Genomic DNA, 19029 nt, shown 5'->3' with positions numbered 1-19029 from the left:
ACAGCATGAGGAAGTAAAATAAATACAGCTGACATAAGGAAGTGAAATATGGATAATATTGAACATGCTCTCAGGAACGGAGGACGCCTAAAAGCAGTGAAGAAGAAACAAGGAATAGGCAAGAATCAGATGCATGCGTTAAGAGACAATGCCGGCAATATCATTACTAATATGGATGAGATAGTTCACGTAGCTCAGGAGTTCAATATAGATTTATAGAGTAGCAGTGGCACCCACGACGATAATGGAAGAGAGAATAGTCTAGAGGAATTTGAAATCCCGCAGGTAACGCCTGAAGAAGTAAAGAAAGCTTTGGGAGCTATGCAAAGGGGGAAGGCAGCAGGGGAGGATCAGGTAACAGCAGATATGTTGAAGGATGGTGGGCAGATTGGTCTACAAAAACGGTTCACCTTACATACGCAATGCCTCATGACTTCGAGCCGACCGGAAGCTTTGAAGAATGCTAAAATAATCATAATCCATAAGAAAGGGGACGCCAAAGACTTTAAAAATTATTAACCGATCAGCTTAAAGTCACTTGCCTACAAAGTATTTACAAAGGTAATCAAAAATAGAATCAGGAGCACTTTAGACTTCTGTCAAACATATGACCAGGCAAGATTCCGTAAAGGATACTCAACAATAGACAATATTCACACTATCAGTAAGGTGATAGAGAAATGTCCGCAATATAACTAACCCTTATATATAGCTTTCCTTGATTACGAGAAAGCATTTGATTCTGTCGAAACGTAAGCAGTCATGGAGGCATTACGGAATCTGAGTGTAGACGAGCCGTATATAAAAACACTGAAAGATATAGCAGCTTCACAGCCACCGTAATCCTCCATAAAGAAAGCAACAAAATCCTAATAAAGAAAGGAGTCAGCCAGGGCGATACAATCGCTACAATGCTATTTACAGCGTGTTTACAGGATGTATGCAGAGATCTGGATAGGGAAGAATTGGGCGTAAGAGGTAATGGAGAATGCCTTAGTAATTTGCGATTCGCTGATGATATTGCCTCGCACAGTACCTCAGGGGACCAACTGCAATGCATGCTCACTGACCTTCAGAGGCAAACCCGAAGGGAGGGTCTGCAGAAAACTAAAGTAATGTTTAACTGTCTCGGAAGAGAACAGCAGTTTACGATAGGTAGCAAGGCACTGGAAATGGTAAGGGAATACATCTACTTAGGACAGGTAGTGACTGCGGATCCAGATCATGAGACTGAAATAATCAGAAGAATAACAATGGGCTTGGGTGCGTTTGGCAGGCATTCTCATATCATGAAGAGCAGGTTGCCATTATCCCTCAAGAGAAAAGTATATAACAGCTGTGTCTTACCAGTACTCACGTACTGGGCAGAATTATGGAGGCTTACGAAAAGTGGCCTACTTAAATTGAGGAAGACGCAATGAGTTATGGAAAGAAGAATGATAGGTGTAACGTTAAGGGATAAGAAAAGAGCAGTTTGGCTGAGGGAACCAACGCGAGTTAATGACATCTTAGTTGAAATCAAGAAAAAGAAATGGGGGGCATGAGCAGGACATGTAATGAGGATGGAAGATAACCGATGGTCATTAAGGGTTACGGACTGGAGTCCAAGGGAAGGGAAGCGTAGCAGGGGGCGGCAGAAAGTTAGATGGACAGATGAGATTAAGAAGTTTACAGAGACGACATGGCCACAGTTTGTACATGACCGGGGTAGTTGGAGAAGTATGGGAGTGGCCTTTGCCCTGTAGTGGGCTTAACCAAGCTGATGATTATCATGATGATAATGATGATGATGATGAGGGATAGTGACCAAAGAGGCGTAGAATTGGAAAGAATCATTTTCTTTCTTTTGTTCGGGCTAATCATATATCATCAGAGGGTGCACGTCCTAGTATATGAGGGGTTCTTGTAGTTTAGGTGAAGACGCATGACAGATAGGTGAAATTGGCAAGGTCCGAAAACTTTTGACGAATCAGATAAAGCTATTGGTAGGGAAGATATTGGCACGTGTACTTATCTTTATCGGGTGACCACGTTTCGCCGCCTAACAAAGGTAATCGCACAGCGCGGGACGCGCCTGCATGCATCTGAAGTTTCTGGAAAGTTATCGATGCTTCTCTCCGGCTGTCTGTTGTCGCCGAACCTTGTGTTATCAGATTTCGTCGCGTGACGCGAATAGTGTAGAACTGTGGAAGACACGCAGGTCCCATCGGTTAATCTGGAACATTCGACGACTGATGTATAAAAGCCGACGCGCTTGACCCGCTGATCAGATTTCTGACGATCGCCGACCGTGTTCGCCGCTATCGTTGTGCTATAAGTGTAGCCTGTTTTTGTGGGCACAGGTTCGCCGAAAAAAAGCTAGTTTTGTATTCCACCGTATTGCTGCTTCCTTCACCGTCACTACCGCACCGTCACTACCACGCGACAATATATAAAAATAATGCAACATATTTATTATTTAGTGCCCTTGGTCACAAACCCAAAACGGACTGGCAAGGACGCATCTCACGCAAAACGCATCTCCGGTGGTGCCACTGGTCATGCAGCCACTGGTCCTCGTCCCTTAACTATGCTAGCGATAGGTAATTCGAATTTGAGCAACAAAGAAGGAACGTCATCCTTCCTTATCTGATTTCAACGTACATTCAATTTACAATGTTGTGCCGGAAGGTTTTTATCCGACGCCTCAATAGTGCCGTCTACTTAATACTATCGAGGTACCTTAGGTATTAGGTAGTCACAACGCCGCCAGCTGCGCCTAAATTTGGGCACATCGCACTCTTGTCTATATTCCGGCATGTACTTTGATATTTTATTATGAAAACAATTATACGGACACTTGGGGACGCGAACTTGCACCCCAACTGTCCATACACATCACTGCCGGCCAAGGTACTACACTCTGATAATTTGGCAGGCTAAATTACAAATAGCGCTCGGTCCCCCCTGTTTGGTCGAGGCTGGGCGTCGCATCCTTGGTTTCGTGAGGCAGCGCTGCGGGCTCTAATTCAGCGCGACTGACTACTCACCTAATGGATCTCATCATTTACTCGTAGTAATGAATGGTACTCCTGCTGCTTGTGCACAATGGCAGGACTTTCTGAATCCTCAGTGTCTGTCACAGCCTTCGAGATTGAGTGGGTGAGCCCAGGATTCAGCAGTGCTCGGTGAATCATAATTTCATTGAAAGGAGAGCTTGTAGTTTACGCGCGTAAACTTTCGCGCCATAGAAGAAGGAAAAACGAACTATGAGGAAAAATGACCCCGGGCAGTAGCCTCGGCACCTCAGCCGCCTCGAATGCTGCCCGTCACAAGCTCTACGGTGTCTATATGCACGCGTACTCTTGTGAGTTCGCTTCTGACAATGCCAGCTGTTTTCACTATAGTATTTCGTACACGGTAGCAGCTAGTAGCTTGCTGGTTACAATCGAAGCTCGTTACGCCCTCCCATATCGATGCTCGCGTGATCACTCAGCATCTAGAAATGACTTCTTGCGTATCACGCGATGGTGGCTTTTTCCCTTGCGCCTTTGTATGTTTATGCCTAGACTTTAGGAGCATTTGGGTTTCAAAGCATTCTGGAAGTAACAACATCTGTTTAGTTTACTAGATGCATTAGACAAACAACATGAGTGTGATAACTTGGAGCCAAAACTGTGTTAGTTCGGGAGAAAATTTTTCGTGAGCATGAACAGTCTTCCGAGAAATTACTGTTAACTGTTGAGCTATTAACCATCTTCCCTTAAACGCACCTAGAGACAATTTATAGCATTATTCACGCAGCCTTTCTTCGCAAAACATTTTCTGTCAAGTGCGTTAGCGTCCCTTTCTAAAAGGAAGCTTTCTTTGACTTTCCTGCTGGCACTGCCGCTATAGCTGATGTCTCGCCGAAGTGGTTTGCCGAATTCGGTCCTAAATGCAAGCAATATCGTTGCTGCGTCGTCACCAGACCATTGTAATTCCTACTAGCTAATTATCCATCATCATCAGCAGCAGCCTGGTTATGCCCACTGCAGGGCAAAGGCCTCTCCCATACTTCCCCAAGTACCCCGGACATAATTACAACTGAAAGCCTACACAAGCATGAACAAAATCTTCTGGTGCAGCGTGTTACTACTGTTCGCCCGCTTGAACATGCTCGCCTATAAAATTCATAGATGCCCTGTTCAGGATGATGCCCTCAGACGTGGTTGGCGTACATTTTTCTAATCGAAGATGCGGCGCTAGCCATCGCTTGTCTTTATATAATAAAGAAAATCACCGCCTGAACACTTCCTACAAATATTTATCTGCCGAAGCTGAAACACGCGGCCGTGGTGGTTATCACTGGTTTAATACCGATGGTTGATTAGACGACGGCTTGGCAGGCTGTCATATTGTCATTGAGCAGTTGCTGTTCTATATTTTTCCGCGTTCCCCGTAGACAAAATTTTAACTTTCAATATTTTACGGTGTAAAACTACCCTATGTGTTCAAATATTTGAAATATTGGTTATTTTGGCAGTTACATCATATCATTGCTTTGCCATACACATCATTTAACGATTAGATCGCGCAATATACCTTAGAAAAATGTGTTGACCGACGCCTTCAGGATCAGCTTGGCAAAAACAATAGATTTTCTCTAAAACGCTAGAAAATTTTGAGGAAGATGAATAAACGGGGAGAATGAATTTTGAACTTCTAGAAATACATGGAAATGTTTTCAACTGTATCTGTGACGGTTGAAAAAACTATGGTCAATTTGGTGTGGAATCACCCTGGTGCCAGGCAATAGCATAAATATACAAAGTTGTTCGCCTTAGGTATTATTATTTGCGGAGCATACTCAATTATAACTCATACAAAAATGACACTTATTACGTTAAAGGTCTCTCGTGTTGGTCAGAAACCACGGGTAACGTTACTTGAACACGTAACAAAATTTAAAGACAACATGCAATAATATCATTGCTTATATCATGGCAGCTCTGCTTCCCAAACATGTTACTTTGGCATTGACGTGTATAGAAAAGAAGCCAGTACCGAAGCATGCCTGTGCAGTGTGCAAAAATGATGTCATTGTTGCGCCAAGCTTGACGCGATCGGAAGTAAATTTAGCATCTTACTCGTCATTTAGATATGCGTAGCTCAGCAGTATGTTTGTCAATCCCTGCTGTAGTGGTCACGTTTGTAAGGACTCACTTGGCCATAGCGAGCATAATTTACGAATTCCAAACTAGTGCTCTCTTGAATTCTTATGAAGAATTGTGGGGTTTAAAATTGTGTGATTTGTTCTTGAAATTTTCGGGTTGCTTTGTTATGGTGCGCCACATTGGACATGTATGGTGTAGAAATAGTGTGAAGATTGTCTGGAAGTAGTGAAGAAGGAAGGAAATCCGCGTCCACTATCTTTCTCTAGGCCGGGTTCGTTACGATTGCAAGATTGCACCTTAATACCTTACTACCTGTATCAAACGTTAAGGTTGTTATGCGTGAACAGCTATCACTTGTCTAATTGTTACTATCATTTCCATACCATAGTCCCTATACACCCACAAAAGCACTCACAAGGCATTCCACGTATACACCACACTGTGTCGGCGTTTTCGATATAGCCTGTAAGCACATGTGTGTATAATTTAGTTTTTTTGTGTGTAAGAATGTTGCTAATTTGTTACAGGATTAAAAAAAACGTGATACATTATAGGCCCTCGGGCGAAATATGCGAGATACTTGGATTACCATGTGACGAGGGACAAGGAATGCGTTCCAAGTCTGGCGAACCAACTTCAGTTGCTGCACTAGGTGATCGCAGTTAGAAATCACCGCGGGTATAACTCTTAATTTAGAGTCTCTATTCTGTAAGTCAAACCACTACGTCACGCCAAAGCTCAGTGATATAGACAAATAAAGCATCGCTTTGATTTCATATTACGTATGCTTGAGTACTGGTGACATAAGGACCGCCATATAAGCTGAAAGTGGTTTCCGGCGCTATTTATTATCAGTGGCCATCATGTCTGCTGAAAGCCATATTCCCCGCGTGTTGTCTTCACCATTGTTTTAAAGTCACTGTATTCAGGCAGATGGCAGTTGTCCGTAGCCGCATCCCATTTCAGCACTGTTTTCTTGAGATCAGCGTTTGTGTTCTGCCAAATGCCTACTCACTGATTGTATGCAAACGTTCACGCACTGTCATCAAATGAAAAATTAACATTTAAGAAATATTTCTGACATTTCAAAACTAATGAAATCATCGAGGTGAGAACCACAATGCAGAACTTGTACCTTCACCGTCAAACATTCAATTTAGTATTTTCTATTTACAGTAAAACCAACACCGAGTTTACAAATAAATACTTCTGCAACAAGTGTCCGAATTCTGTGAGGCAGACTTGACTGGCCATAAATCACTCAGTAATTATACATATTTCATGTCACATTAAGGTTTGGAAGTATGTTGCAAACTTCGTAAATCTATAATTAAGTAAGGTGTTTCGTGTTTAGTCAAATTGCATTGCATAAACCTCGAGTGGAACGCTTGTGCAGAGCTCGGATGCATATCGGTAACCTATGCCATTTAAGGCGCACCGCTAAGTGAGCTTTCTTATATTCATCCACCATCGGAACTACAAGGCCAAGGCCACAAATTCAACAGACCACCCCATGTTCTGCAATCGAAAATGTTAGCCGCTGAGTTAACCTTAGGATGTAAAATTCACGTAAATGATTAGACGTGAGTCCATAACCGGAACTCAATCATAACACTTTAAACAAAACTGTATTATTATTTGAGGGTGAGTGTGTGCAATCACAACAGGCGCCTTTCCAGCGATGTCGTGATGTAGAGTAATGAAAGAAACTTTTCAACTTTTTATGCGCTATGTTGTGTTGCTGTAGCATCTTGCATATGAACCATCAAGTATCTTTCTTGCAATTCACTTCTTTTTTGTTGAGCAATTTACCATTTGTAGAAGCGGCTGCACAATAAACTTTTTTCCACCCTGCACAGACATTTTTCTCAGCAGTGCCACTGAGGATTAGCGAGCTAAATTTCACTGACGAAGGTTGATTACTTGGCGGTTTTGCCTCAGGGGTCGCTAAATATTACAGGCAAGTCCTCTGTATTGGCAATACTATTTAACATTGCACAAAAGTTCTCTTACCTTGACGCCACAATACAGCATTTCGCCATGACTGCCGGGTTTCTCTGGTCGAGCGATGATGTTGTTTCTGAATAAACACATGCATTTCACTGAATTTAACGCACCGTGGGAAGAGAATACGATTCAAACATTTGATGTAAGCAGGGAGCTTAAAACAATGGCTCTAAAACTCCTAGGAACAATTTTATCTTTTTTGTTAAGTAAATATAGTTGTCTGTAATCTCAAGGTCAACTGAGATTGTCATCACTTGGGAAACTGTCTCCATTTCGACAAACTACAACACTCAATTCACAGTGAGACGATATAGGTTTCCTGGCGGATATAAATTGGCTTTTTTCTATGCTCTTGGTTGGCAGAATGTAGCACGGAAGCAGAAACGCAACCGAAAACCATATCCAGACTGAACAATGAATTGGCCGCAAATAATCCCGAAGCTAAAGAGATATTTTAGAACGTGCCTAAAACCAGAGAGAAGCTGTAAATAAATTTTAAGAACGGTTGGAGAACTCATACGTAGCTGTTCAAGGGTGTGCGGTATTGCCTGTCAAATATATGCTTCCCCACAATAACTCCCTGTTTATTCTGCGGACTCCTCAAAGAGTATGTGGCAACTCTCGAGGAGCGTTGCCTCAGAGAATGCGGAGACACGAAAGGTACTTGCTCGTTACTACAGCCAGCTCGTCATACACGCTTGCACTTCTGAATTCCGCAATGACAGTTGTGTTCAACGCCAAAGAATACGCAATAGGATCTGCGCGGAATCACAACTTTTCAACTACACAGGCGATCGAAGTGTGCTTGCACCGTCGCCGTTGGCGCCTGCGAGCTGTATCTGCGCTGGCGTGTATGCCAGGCGAGTGCATGGGGTGTCAAAAGGTCCCCGGAGACGCTCAGTGTACTCATCTGCAAAAGTGAGGAATACTAGTGAACGCACCATCAGGCTGCGCTAAATGCGCTCTGCTGAAGCCGGAACAGCATTGACGCTTCAGCTGTTGCAATAGCTGCCTTGGCGTGTTTTCTACACCATGAACCAAGAGCGCCAAGTGACCAGCTCTTCCGAGGCCCATGTTCTAAACGGGCGTGCAAAGGGCCATCGACCAATTCACCGCTCTGTTTCGATGGAGTATTTATCTACCGCAACGTCATTTTCCAACGAGCAGAAGACGCAATCGGCGACGGAGAATGCCGACGCGCGTTCCTCGACAACAACGAAGACGCCCGAGGTGGATACTGCGGGAGTGGCCACCGATCCCATCGTCGCCGATTTTCCCTCCCAACAACGAGAGGTAGACACTCCGACCGGGGAAAGGATGGAGGAAGATGCTGCCCCGAACATTTACGACGACAAAACTGACGACGACACAGGTGGCGGTTGGAAGACAGTCACACATGAGCGACGCAACCGTCAAACGCGCGCTAAGACGCAACCCTCCGAGAACGTCTTGGGCATTCCGGATGCCTCCTAGCCAACCGTACGCAAGCGCATTTCGAATCAGAACCTGCCGCAACTTCATTTGCACGATAAAAAGGTAATTCTGCGGCCTCACGGAGGACTGTGTCTCGATAAGTGGACGCGCCCAGAACTCGCTAGTGCTCTATGGAGTGATGCCGGCTCGACCACCGAGGATCGTCAGGACATCATATTCCGACTACGCCCACAGCAGAACTTGGCAATCATCAGCACACCGCAGTCACACGTAGCCGACGCATTGTACAAGGTGAGGGAGCTGAACCTTGGTCAGCGGGTCTATCCCATCACGACATATTTTGCGGCCCCAGACAACCCATGCAAGGGAATTGTTCCTGGCCTTTTGCCCGGTACATCGTCACCCAAGCTAGTGGATCAGCTTGTGGCTCCTGGAACTCAAATACTTCAAGCACGAATGATGGGTCAAACCAACGTTGCGTTGGTAACATTTGAAGGACTTAAAGTGCCTCGCTACGTGCGTTTCTATGGTGCCGAACTCCGCTGCTACCCCCATCGACCCCGCCAACTGCTTTGCAAGATATGTCACAAGCTCGGCCATTGGGCTGATTACTGTCCTACTCCGCACGTGGTCATTTGCGCGACGTGCGGGACTGACAACCCCACCCCGTCATATCCGTGCACCCCACACTGCAGATCCTGTGACGGCACCCACCCTACAGCGGATCCAAACTGCCCGCGGCGTGCTAGGCAGCCACTGAACAAAGCTTGGGTGCGGAAAGCTCTCGAGAAAGAGCAGCGTGAACTCCAACCCTCTAGCGACCCGACCACTACCACAGATATGGCGGAGACCCGAACGTCACGCGCCCCAACGAAGGAGACCAGAAACGTCCGATCGGAGACCCGTTCGAGCTCACGTCGCAAGTTCCGGACCCGCTCCAAGTCTCGGTCCCGATCCCGCGAGGCATCGGTGCGCCTCCCAGAGAAGCGCCCTCCTTCCCCATCTTCCCGACAACCCTACAAGAAGTCCCTGCAGACCAACGCCCCAGCCAAGGTGACCCTGGTCCCTTCAGGGGTGCAGCGGACCCCGGAGAAGAAAACAGCAATGGAGAATGCCATCTGTAACATGAGATACACACTCCTGACCGACCCAGAGCGCCCCACTCGGATGGGCAACAACGTATCTCGTGACACCTGCCCTGACCTTACCTTCGTGCGCAATACTGGCCCAGTCGTTGCGCATGGGCCTTTAGAGGAGCACCTTGGTAGTGACCACTACATTGTGGCGACCACCTTGTCATTACGGGGTGCGCGCAGGCCCGAGCGAAATGTGCGTATAACGGATTGGGCGAAATTCAGGGAACGTCGCCAGGACCCACCTGAGCGCCAAGGGTACGAACGCTGGCTTGACTCTCTCGTACAAGATATAGAGGCCACCACGAGCACACTGCGCACCACAACCGAGACACCAGACATAGACCCGCATTTACTTCATCTTTGGAACGCCCGCAGAGGGTTGACTCGACGATGGAAACGACAACGCCTCAACCGCAAACTTAGCAAACGTATAGATCAAATTACACGGAAATCTCAGGAGTATGCAGAGATCCTTACGAGGAATAACTGGCGAGGATTTTGCGATCGCCTCTCAGGCACATTGAGCACAGCAAAAACGTGGTTGATTCTTCGCTCACTCACAGATCCCACCACAACAAAGGGAAAACATTTCAACAGCTGCACATCCTAATGCACGAGTACAGGGACGATGTTTCGACACTCCTCAGAGAGCTAGAGAAGCATTTCATACCCACAGGCCCGCCGCCGCAGTACCCTGACTATCCTTATGTAGGCGAGGCGAACGAATTGCTAGATGCGGACATCACAGCTGACGAGGTGCGGGTGGTCCTACAAGACCTACGCCGCAACACGGCACCGGGAGCCGACCACATCCGATTCGCCACCCTTCGTAACCTCAATGACGCGGATATTAACCACCTCACCCATATCTTCAATGATTGCTGGCGCAAGGGCATGCTTCCCCAAGCATGGCGACACGCCGACATCACACTGATCCCCAAACCAGGCAAGCCTGTTAAGGTTGAAAACTTACGACCCATCTCCCTAACATCCTGCTTTGGTAAGCTCATGGAGCATGTACTCTTGCGGCGTCTGCAGCCCTTCCTCGAAGAAAAATAATTCTTTTCTAACTCTCAATTCGGATATGAGGCTCATCTGTCTGCCAAAGATGTGCTTTTACAATTGCGGGAGGAGGTCATAGGACCTCCGTCGTCCGCCCAAACGAGAGCACTCATAGCCTTAGACCTAAAAGGGGCATTCGATAATGTTGAACATGACCTCTTCCTTCGCAATGTTGCACATTCACACTGTGGAATTCCTATGTACAACTATATCCGCGCATTTCTTCGAGATCGCACAGCCACCGTAGGAATGGGACCGCATCGATCCGGTACGATCCGCCTTGTAGGACGTGGGACACCCCAGAGCTCAGTTCTTTCCCCTACTTTATTCTATATCGCGCTCGCAGGGCTCCCCCGACTACTCGACCAGATCCCTGATGTCGCCCACGCTATTTATGCGGACGACATTACTATCTGGTAAGCAGCGAACAATGGGCTACTAAGTTATCACATTTTGAAAAATATCCTGTACAGCCGCTTTCTGGTGCACTTACGTGTGGAAGACTAAAACAATTAGGAAGGCGAAAGCCACAACCTTGCAAGCAGACATCGTTAGGCGTGTTCGCTTTGTCTCTGGTACCTGGAAAGAGTTTATATACTTTTTTGCACTATCGTTCAACACTAAGCTGCTGGGAAATATATATTCTGTACGTAATATACACACATGCACCAAAAGTTATGCTCATATGCGTGTGGTAATTATTTTTGGGGGTATCGACAACTGCAGTCACAGATGGCGTCACGCTGACTGCAGCGGTAGTAGCTAGGATTTATCATGTTTCGCAACTACACAAAGATTCATATATATAGCAGTTATAGGTTGAGGACGCACTTAGGATATAGAACGAGGCCTTTGTGCCTATGTTTCGACCGGACCTTCGTCACGGACCCAGGCCGAAACATCGAAAATAGAGGATTGTTCTTTTCTACGTGCGTATATATATATATATATATATATATATATATATATATATATATATATATATATATATATATATATATATATATATATATATATATATATACAGAGCACACATGTACAGAAAAACGCCAGGCAATACACGGGACAATAACTGCCACAATTGAACTATAAAACGAAGTGGTCGCAGCTTCTCGAAAAGCAGGTGCAGACGTCACTGGACGACAATATCTCAAGTTGCATATTTTAATAACGCAGGAGCATGAGATTCCTCATCGAGCGAGAAATCCTTCGTTGTCGGCGTGTCTACACAAACGGTATGAAAAATGGCGCAAGGTGCAAAGAAAAAATACAGAAGCCAGAAAAATGCTCGGATTTACGTCAAGATTCGCAGGGAGGTGCCTGTAAATGAATTAAATGAATAGCTTTGTGACGAAGGTTTGGCACATCTTGTTCTGGGTGGGAAACGAACCCGGGCCTCCAGTGTGCGAGACGAGCAAGCCTCCCCGACACCACGGCAGCTCTATTGTTCTTGCTGACTAAACGTGTACCTGCGGCCTGCGTCACTGCACCCGTCACGTCGCAGCCATCTGGCTGACTAAATGCGTGGCCTAGCGTGCGCCATTAGGAACGCGACGGCGCAGCCAATGTGTATCAGGTATGCGTGTACAAAATGAGCGCGTTCATGCCGTTTCTTGGTCTACAAACAGTAGAATGCTTTCGCATTTCCACTCGTAAGCAGTCTTAAGGCTGTTGGCCGATTTTCTTATTGACCTGCGTGCTGCATGGAGCTGTAAAAAAGTTGAAACGCACTAACTATTCAAGGAAAAAATTCATGAGGCCGCAACATTCTTGTGAGGACGGTTTACCAACGAAGCTGTTTAGGCTACATACATGGGCTGCATACGTGGGCTGCATATATTATGAAATTCTACATTCTTCTTTATTATGCTTCCGCACTACACCGACACAAGCGCTGTAGCGGTCGTTGCTTCTCCCATGCGCATGGTGCAACCTCAGCTGCAGCGGCGCCATAACCTCCGATGCGCGTGACTTTCTAAGCACAGAAACCCAGCCAGCGTGCAATGGCGCCGTAGCCACAGTCTTCCCCTGAATATTTGTCGGACGGAATTTAAAACAAATAAAATGCGGTAAAAGTACTTCTTGCTGCGTCAGTTGGTTCATGGTGATACTTCAGAAAACGAGCGAAACAATTGAGACTCAAAGACGAGAGGTGTCTCTTTCTGTCGTGTTTGCGTCTGAATTTTTTCATTGGTTTTCTGAAGTATCAAACAAAGCGTATGAAGGCCAACTTGCTTCACTGAGTGCAGTTTCTTATATACATTCATATACGTTTGTATACTTTTGTGCATGTATTAGGCGATAGTTCTGTTGCTGCAAGAAGCTTATCTTATAAGCCCACGAAGATGAGCGTCTATCAGCCTAATGTTCTTCCATACCATATTGTTGACTGAACAGAAGATTAAAGTTATCATAGGTGCATTTGCGTACGCCCATCAACACCTATGTTGATTCTTGCCTAGGATCATATGGCAGGCCACATGAAAGACTGATTTCAACAAGGCAACACGTTCTGTATAAAAGGCGAGACACGGCCGAACAATTGTCAGCACCGTGTCAGTGTACTGTTTGGTATGCCTAGTTTGGTAGCGCTATTTTCATATACGAAGTCTCCAAGTCTACTTAGACACTTCGCAAGTACTTTGTCGCAAGCAATACAGTTTGTCGCATTATAGATAAAACAGAATGTTGTATCCACAAAAAAGAACGCTCTTCCACAAGTGCATTCCGCGAAGCTTCCTACATTTACGATTCGAGGGCGCACTCAGGGAAGGAACCATCCAGGCAGAGATGAGTACGTCCGGGAGTACCAGCCAAAGAATAGATTTTACTTACATATTGAAGCAACTAGTCAAAATTTAGTCAAAGGTCTCACAGTCAGACTCGAAAGCTCCTTTCAAAGCACATATGTTCCTTTAGTTCCCTAGACTAGGAACTAGGGGAGATCAAATTTCTTTGTTACCTTGTTGCGGCCAATCAAAATGGTTTCACTGTTCACAGCACTCTGCCCATGGTGCTACTGAACCCTGCAGAATATTTCTGCTGTCCAACATTTGAACCCGCTTAGAATGTAATGACGAGGCAATCGGAATACAGAGGGAGCCGTTATCAGCGTGGAAGTCGTTGAACTGGGCTCTCTGCCGAAATTAGTGGGCCCTCCGTGACAGTGAGCTTGTAGCAATTTGAAAAGCTTGGCATTTTCATTTTCATTTTCTTTTTATTTCTACTCTTGCCATACAAATTATCAAACACTGACTGAACCCATAGCCAGAGGCTAGTGTGGGGTTCAGAAAAAAAAATACATGATGGCAATGACACAGCACTTGTGTAAAATAGAAAGCCCAAAATCACGGCGAAAGACCAAAGTACTGTATACAATGAGGAGAATATAATATAATATTCATTTTAAAGCAGAATGAATAAAGAACTGTAATGAACAACACTGTACAACAAACACAAACCGCGAACGATTTTCACATTGATAAAATAAGTCTCCGAAAGTATGTTCCTAATGCTTTATTTGTTTCGTGGGACTGTTTTATTTCTGGGGGTAAAGCATTCCAAACCTTGGCTCCTGAAAACTGCACCAATCTTTCACTGTAGATGTTATTATTCGGTGGCAGATTAAAGTTACTATGTGTGAGGTTTCTCGTGAGTCGAGAAGGCGAGCGAAACAGGGAGGCATTGAAAGGTTGGTTATAATTTACTATGTTGTTTACACACACCGCTATCTTTAAAGACCGCAAGAGATCACGAGGAAGGATATTTAATAACGGGAAAATTGGTTTACTTGGTTCAGTATATTTGCTTTGTGTTATAATTCGGATAGCCCGTTTTTGTAATGGCCGGATGGGATCAAGGTAAGTGTTGTATGTCAAACCCCATGATTTTACACAGTATGTTAAATGACTGTTAATAAGGGCAAAATAAAGGGTACGCAGTGTATGTGTGTTAAAACAATCACGGGCCTGTAATAAGGCATGACAGCCAGAAGCCAACTTCGAACAGACGGCGCTAATCTGATTTTTCCAGTGAAGATGTTCATCTAGAATGACACCAAGATACTTAAATGAGTGTGTTCGTTCGAGTGAGTGGTCGTTAATGAAAATAGTAATTTGGAAGCTGTCAATGACTTTTGCTCGCGAGCTAAATACCATATATTTGGTTTTGCTTGAATTAAGCGTTAGCTTGTTGGTGAAAAACCAGCTTGTAATTTTTTTTAATTCAGCGTTTGTCGTTGCTTCTAGATCCTCATGATTGTCAGCTGTTACTATGATCTCAGTGTCATCAGAATAAATTAAAAAATCACAGCAACTTAGGACCTTCGGCAAATCATTCAAGTATAATGAAAATAACATGGGCCCTAAAACGGACCTTTGAGGAACCCCTGTCTTTAAATATTTAAGTGACGGTATTTACGGTCTTTACCGCTTCCGCACAACGCGGCGATTGCTGCAAAGTTGAAGGGGGCTCATTTGTATGCCCGTCAATAGCCAGCAGTGGGACACACCGTATTCTAGGCGGGCGCTGTTAATGTGGTCTCTCCGTGGGAAGCACCAAAAGAATGCGCATTGCCCTTTTGAGCCGCAATAGACTCCTCTGCCGCGGGGATACCAAACCTGATGGGGACCGGCTGTCAGGCTGCCCGTAGCGTCGGTTTTCAATTGCGACCGTGGTGTTCCTCCAGAAGTGATGGCTGATAACACAGTGCAGCGTGGAGTCCCAGCACTCGCCTCATTGTGGCGTTCTTCGTGGGAACACACAAGTAAATATACAGCATCAGGGCGCTGGAAAAGGCCGTGATCGCTCCGAGAGCTACGGGTCTAGCGACCAAATCGATTCACTTGTCATATCCAATAAAAGAAAACCCAAAAATTAGTGACCCAAACACTTTACTAAGTATTCGCAAAAGTCCAAACTTAGACATACTAAAAGGAAGCTTTAGATAAGGCGCAACTGGGATTCCGCATGTTCAAAAACATTTAAAACGCAGAAACGCTTTTCCGAGGTAACCACTTGGTCAATATAGGCAAAACTTCTTGAACTTGAGCGATAAATTTAAATTTTATGACTGTTGTGAGCGGTATTTTCTTGTAGGCCTATCTTTTCTAAAACTAATTTAAAAGAATGTTTAGTTTGAAAATACAGAAGAACGTATGTTACAAGAGTGTTACTCTGCACCTAGAACAGATATCGCGGTTTTGTTAACTGAATATTTTGGAGCATCTAAATCACAAATTTCATGCGTGTATTTATATTGTACATTTGTTACATTGTGTATGAAAATGTTCTAAAAATCTACCTATATATTAGTGGTTTATTTTACAGCTTTATATAATAGATCAATTTTGACCACAGAAATGTAATGTGGTTAGCCATTCATCGTCATCTTCATCATCAGCATGACATTTATGTCCACTGCAGGACGAAGGCCTCCCCTTTGATCTACAATTATCCCTGTCTCGCGCCAACCAAATCCAATTAGCACCCGCAAATTACCTAATTTCGTCACATCACCAAGTCTTCTGCCATCCTCTACGGCGCTTCCCTTCTCTTGGTACCCATTCTGTCACTCTAATGGTCCAATGGTTATCTAATGTGCGGATTACATGACCTCCCAGCGCCATTTTTTTTCTCCTAATGTCCATTAACATATCGTCTATAACCGTTTGCTCTCTGAGCCAAACCGCTTTCTTTCTGTCTCTTAAAGTTATGCCTAGCATTCTTTTTTCCACTGCCTTTTGCCCGGTCCTTAACTTTCTCTAGCTTCTTGAGCAGGTGCGCCATTGCAGGTTAGCCATTTCTGAGTGATAAAGATGTAAAATTGATGGTCTCCTTTTCTGAAAATATTACTGTCAACAATGTTTATAAATAAATGAACGCCTGATAAAAAATTTGGCTACCAACAATCACCAGAATTGTAGCAGTGTTTTGCCCAGCGCATAAATGGCTTTACGAAACGTGCAGAGGAGAAAGAGTGATGTCGGGAAACAGGTAGAGCAACGAGATGAACGAGACACGATGTTGTTGAACAAGGGGAAATCCCGATCCCGATGATCCCGATGCACTAGAAATGAAGCGTACGAGGGTGGAAGTTAGGGCAAGGTGGCAGTGGTCCATCACGCTTTTTTTTTCATGCTTTTCGCCGCAGCTGCTTATCTAACCTTACCAACAAGCGGACAATGATATTATTGTCAAGGCCGTATTCAGCGCGGATATTTCCTTTGCTTATTATTCGCAAAGCAATAGACCTTAAATTATAAGGGAAAGTGGTCACTTATGGCTCTAAACTCTTGACCCTTCATGTAGTGATAGTATACATAATAAGAAAAAACCAATATCATCCGCGTCGCCATTAGTCACTTCTTTTTTTTCCCCTGCTTTTTCTTGCTTCCCCTTCTGTTTTTATCGCTTTTTTCGTCAGGGCGGCTCACTTCCCGCAACTTGGCTTTCATCGCTCCTGGGTTGACACTTGAAGACATTGGCTATAGAAGCAGACTCCACAGCATCGTTCTCGTCAATGTACCAAACGGACTTCAGATATAGCTGTTGGCAAGCCGTTTTTGCCGCCTGATATATTCCCTTGTCTGTATAATGTATCTGTACAACATTGACTGCTTTAAATAGACGAAGCAGCGTCAAGTAGAAATTCGTATATTCTAGTGACAAGGCCGAAAATGGTTTTAAACGTGTGCAGAACCCCGATATATTAAACGACGCCGTAACTCGCCCTACCAATCATTAAGATTTATTCAGTCGTCTGCCTTGAGGTATCAGTGAAGCAGTCACCCTACGAGGCTTCAAGAAATAACTGCTTTCAGCGACAAAGCAAACGTTACGTCAACTGTTACTCGTGCCTGTATACGAATGAAACCTCAAGGCGACTTCACAAGGTGCCAGCGGAGCTTACTGTATGGAGAAGAGTTGCGCTTATCCGTTTGCATTAGTTACTGACTCTGTGATTTAGAGACTGCATTTTCGACATCTACATCTACGTAGCTGTGGCATACTGCAACAGGAATGAATAGACACCAACTTACTTAGTATATCAGTACCTTACTGTAAGTACAGCACTGCCGTTACAGCTATAAGCACCCGCTGTAATATCATCGTGTAGAGACGGAACGAATGGAATGCGCTGTAACGCGACAGCGCTAAGGGGCCCGTGTCGCAAAAAATTCAGCTTCGGCCGTCGTTTCGTGAACAAGATTTTCGAACCACCCATACCCAGGGCATCCATGTGACCCAAGACGGTCATTGAATTGAGTTTCTCAAGATAAAATACGCAGATTTAAGCCCCACCTGGAGGTTGTAATTTTGATTATATGAGAAAAAGAGGAAACTCAAAAAAACTCCTTTTCCAGAGTTTCTACCATTCACAGACCGATCGAGGCGTTCGGCATTTGCGCGCGCTAGCGCGTGATTATCTCGGAGGACAAGGAGTGGCGCGCCGGTTCCTTGTAATACCTCTAGATGGCGCACCATCTAGAGGTAAGATGCGTGCCAATGAAACAGTACACTCCGTAAGGCACAAATGCGTGCAAGCTGGAGACATAGGCTAGTACCTACCTACAGTACCCTTAACAGCGTATATACGTCTGAAAAAAAGACACTATACATTTGAACTCGATCAGAGCAACCATGGTGGTCTTCACTTGTAACTTAAGTTTATGACTAGAAGGCAAAGATAATCAAAAGGCAGTGCTTAAGCTTCCCTTTGTAACCACTGTGAACACATGAACTCTTGAAGCTGGATTGCTTGTGTGAACATAGAAAAGACATCTGAATATCTTACAGTAAAATGTTTCACACACCAGCACATCCCAGGAGGAATTGTGGCTGCCTGTGAGAAGGCAAAATGACAGACTGGAAACAAATGACTTCGCATAAATATATTGAAGCTTTGGCACACGACTTTCACCACAACCAAAATCTAATGAAGTAACTACGTAGACTTTGTCTGTTGTTTTGAGCTTTTTCTTCTCGGAATGTATATATTTTCATGTTGCCCAATTATTGTGTAATATAACATCACTCAGCTTTACATAGCTTTTAATTGAAGAGACGTCAGTTTGAATGTTGTCGGTTATGGAGAGAAACGCCTGAATTATGTGTTTCTGACGAGACAGGTTTGCTTTCTTCAGAAATAAACTATTAAAATTTTTGTGTACTGAATGCAGCTTATCTTCCCGGCCCAAGTAAAAAATTGACCGACCAAGATTTAATTTCTTACGTTAATTTCTGGTACACAAACG

At 44.6% G+C, this 19029-nt stretch overlaps 1 protein-coding gene across 1 annotated transcript in view; it reads right to left on the bottom strand.

Annotated features, from left to right (window-relative positions):
• Positions 1-11339, bottom strand: part of LOC142575987 (uncharacterized) — a 195090-nt gene extending 183751 nt beyond the window's left edge. The window contains exons 1-2 of the mRNA XM_075685854.1: positions 11309-11339; positions 7149-7215 (exon numbers count right to left, since the gene is read on the bottom strand). Coding sequence (XP_075541969.1) covers positions 7149-7177 — 29 coding nt within the window. The 5' untranslated portion in view covers positions 7178-7215; positions 11309-11339. The remainder of the gene's footprint in view (positions 1-7148; positions 7216-11308) is intronic.
• Positions 11340-19029: the final 7690 nt, after the last annotated feature.

This window comes from Dermacentor variabilis, chromosome 3 (assembly GCF_050947875.1).
Source record: "Dermacentor variabilis isolate Ectoservices chromosome 3, ASM5094787v1, whole genome shotgun sequence".
In the NCBI taxonomy this organism is placed as follows: Eukaryota; Metazoa; Arthropoda; class Arachnida; order Ixodida; family Ixodidae; genus Dermacentor; species Dermacentor variabilis.
The sequence above is the reverse complement of the archived record's forward strand: the minus strand, read 5'-3'. Positions and strand labels throughout refer to the sequence as shown.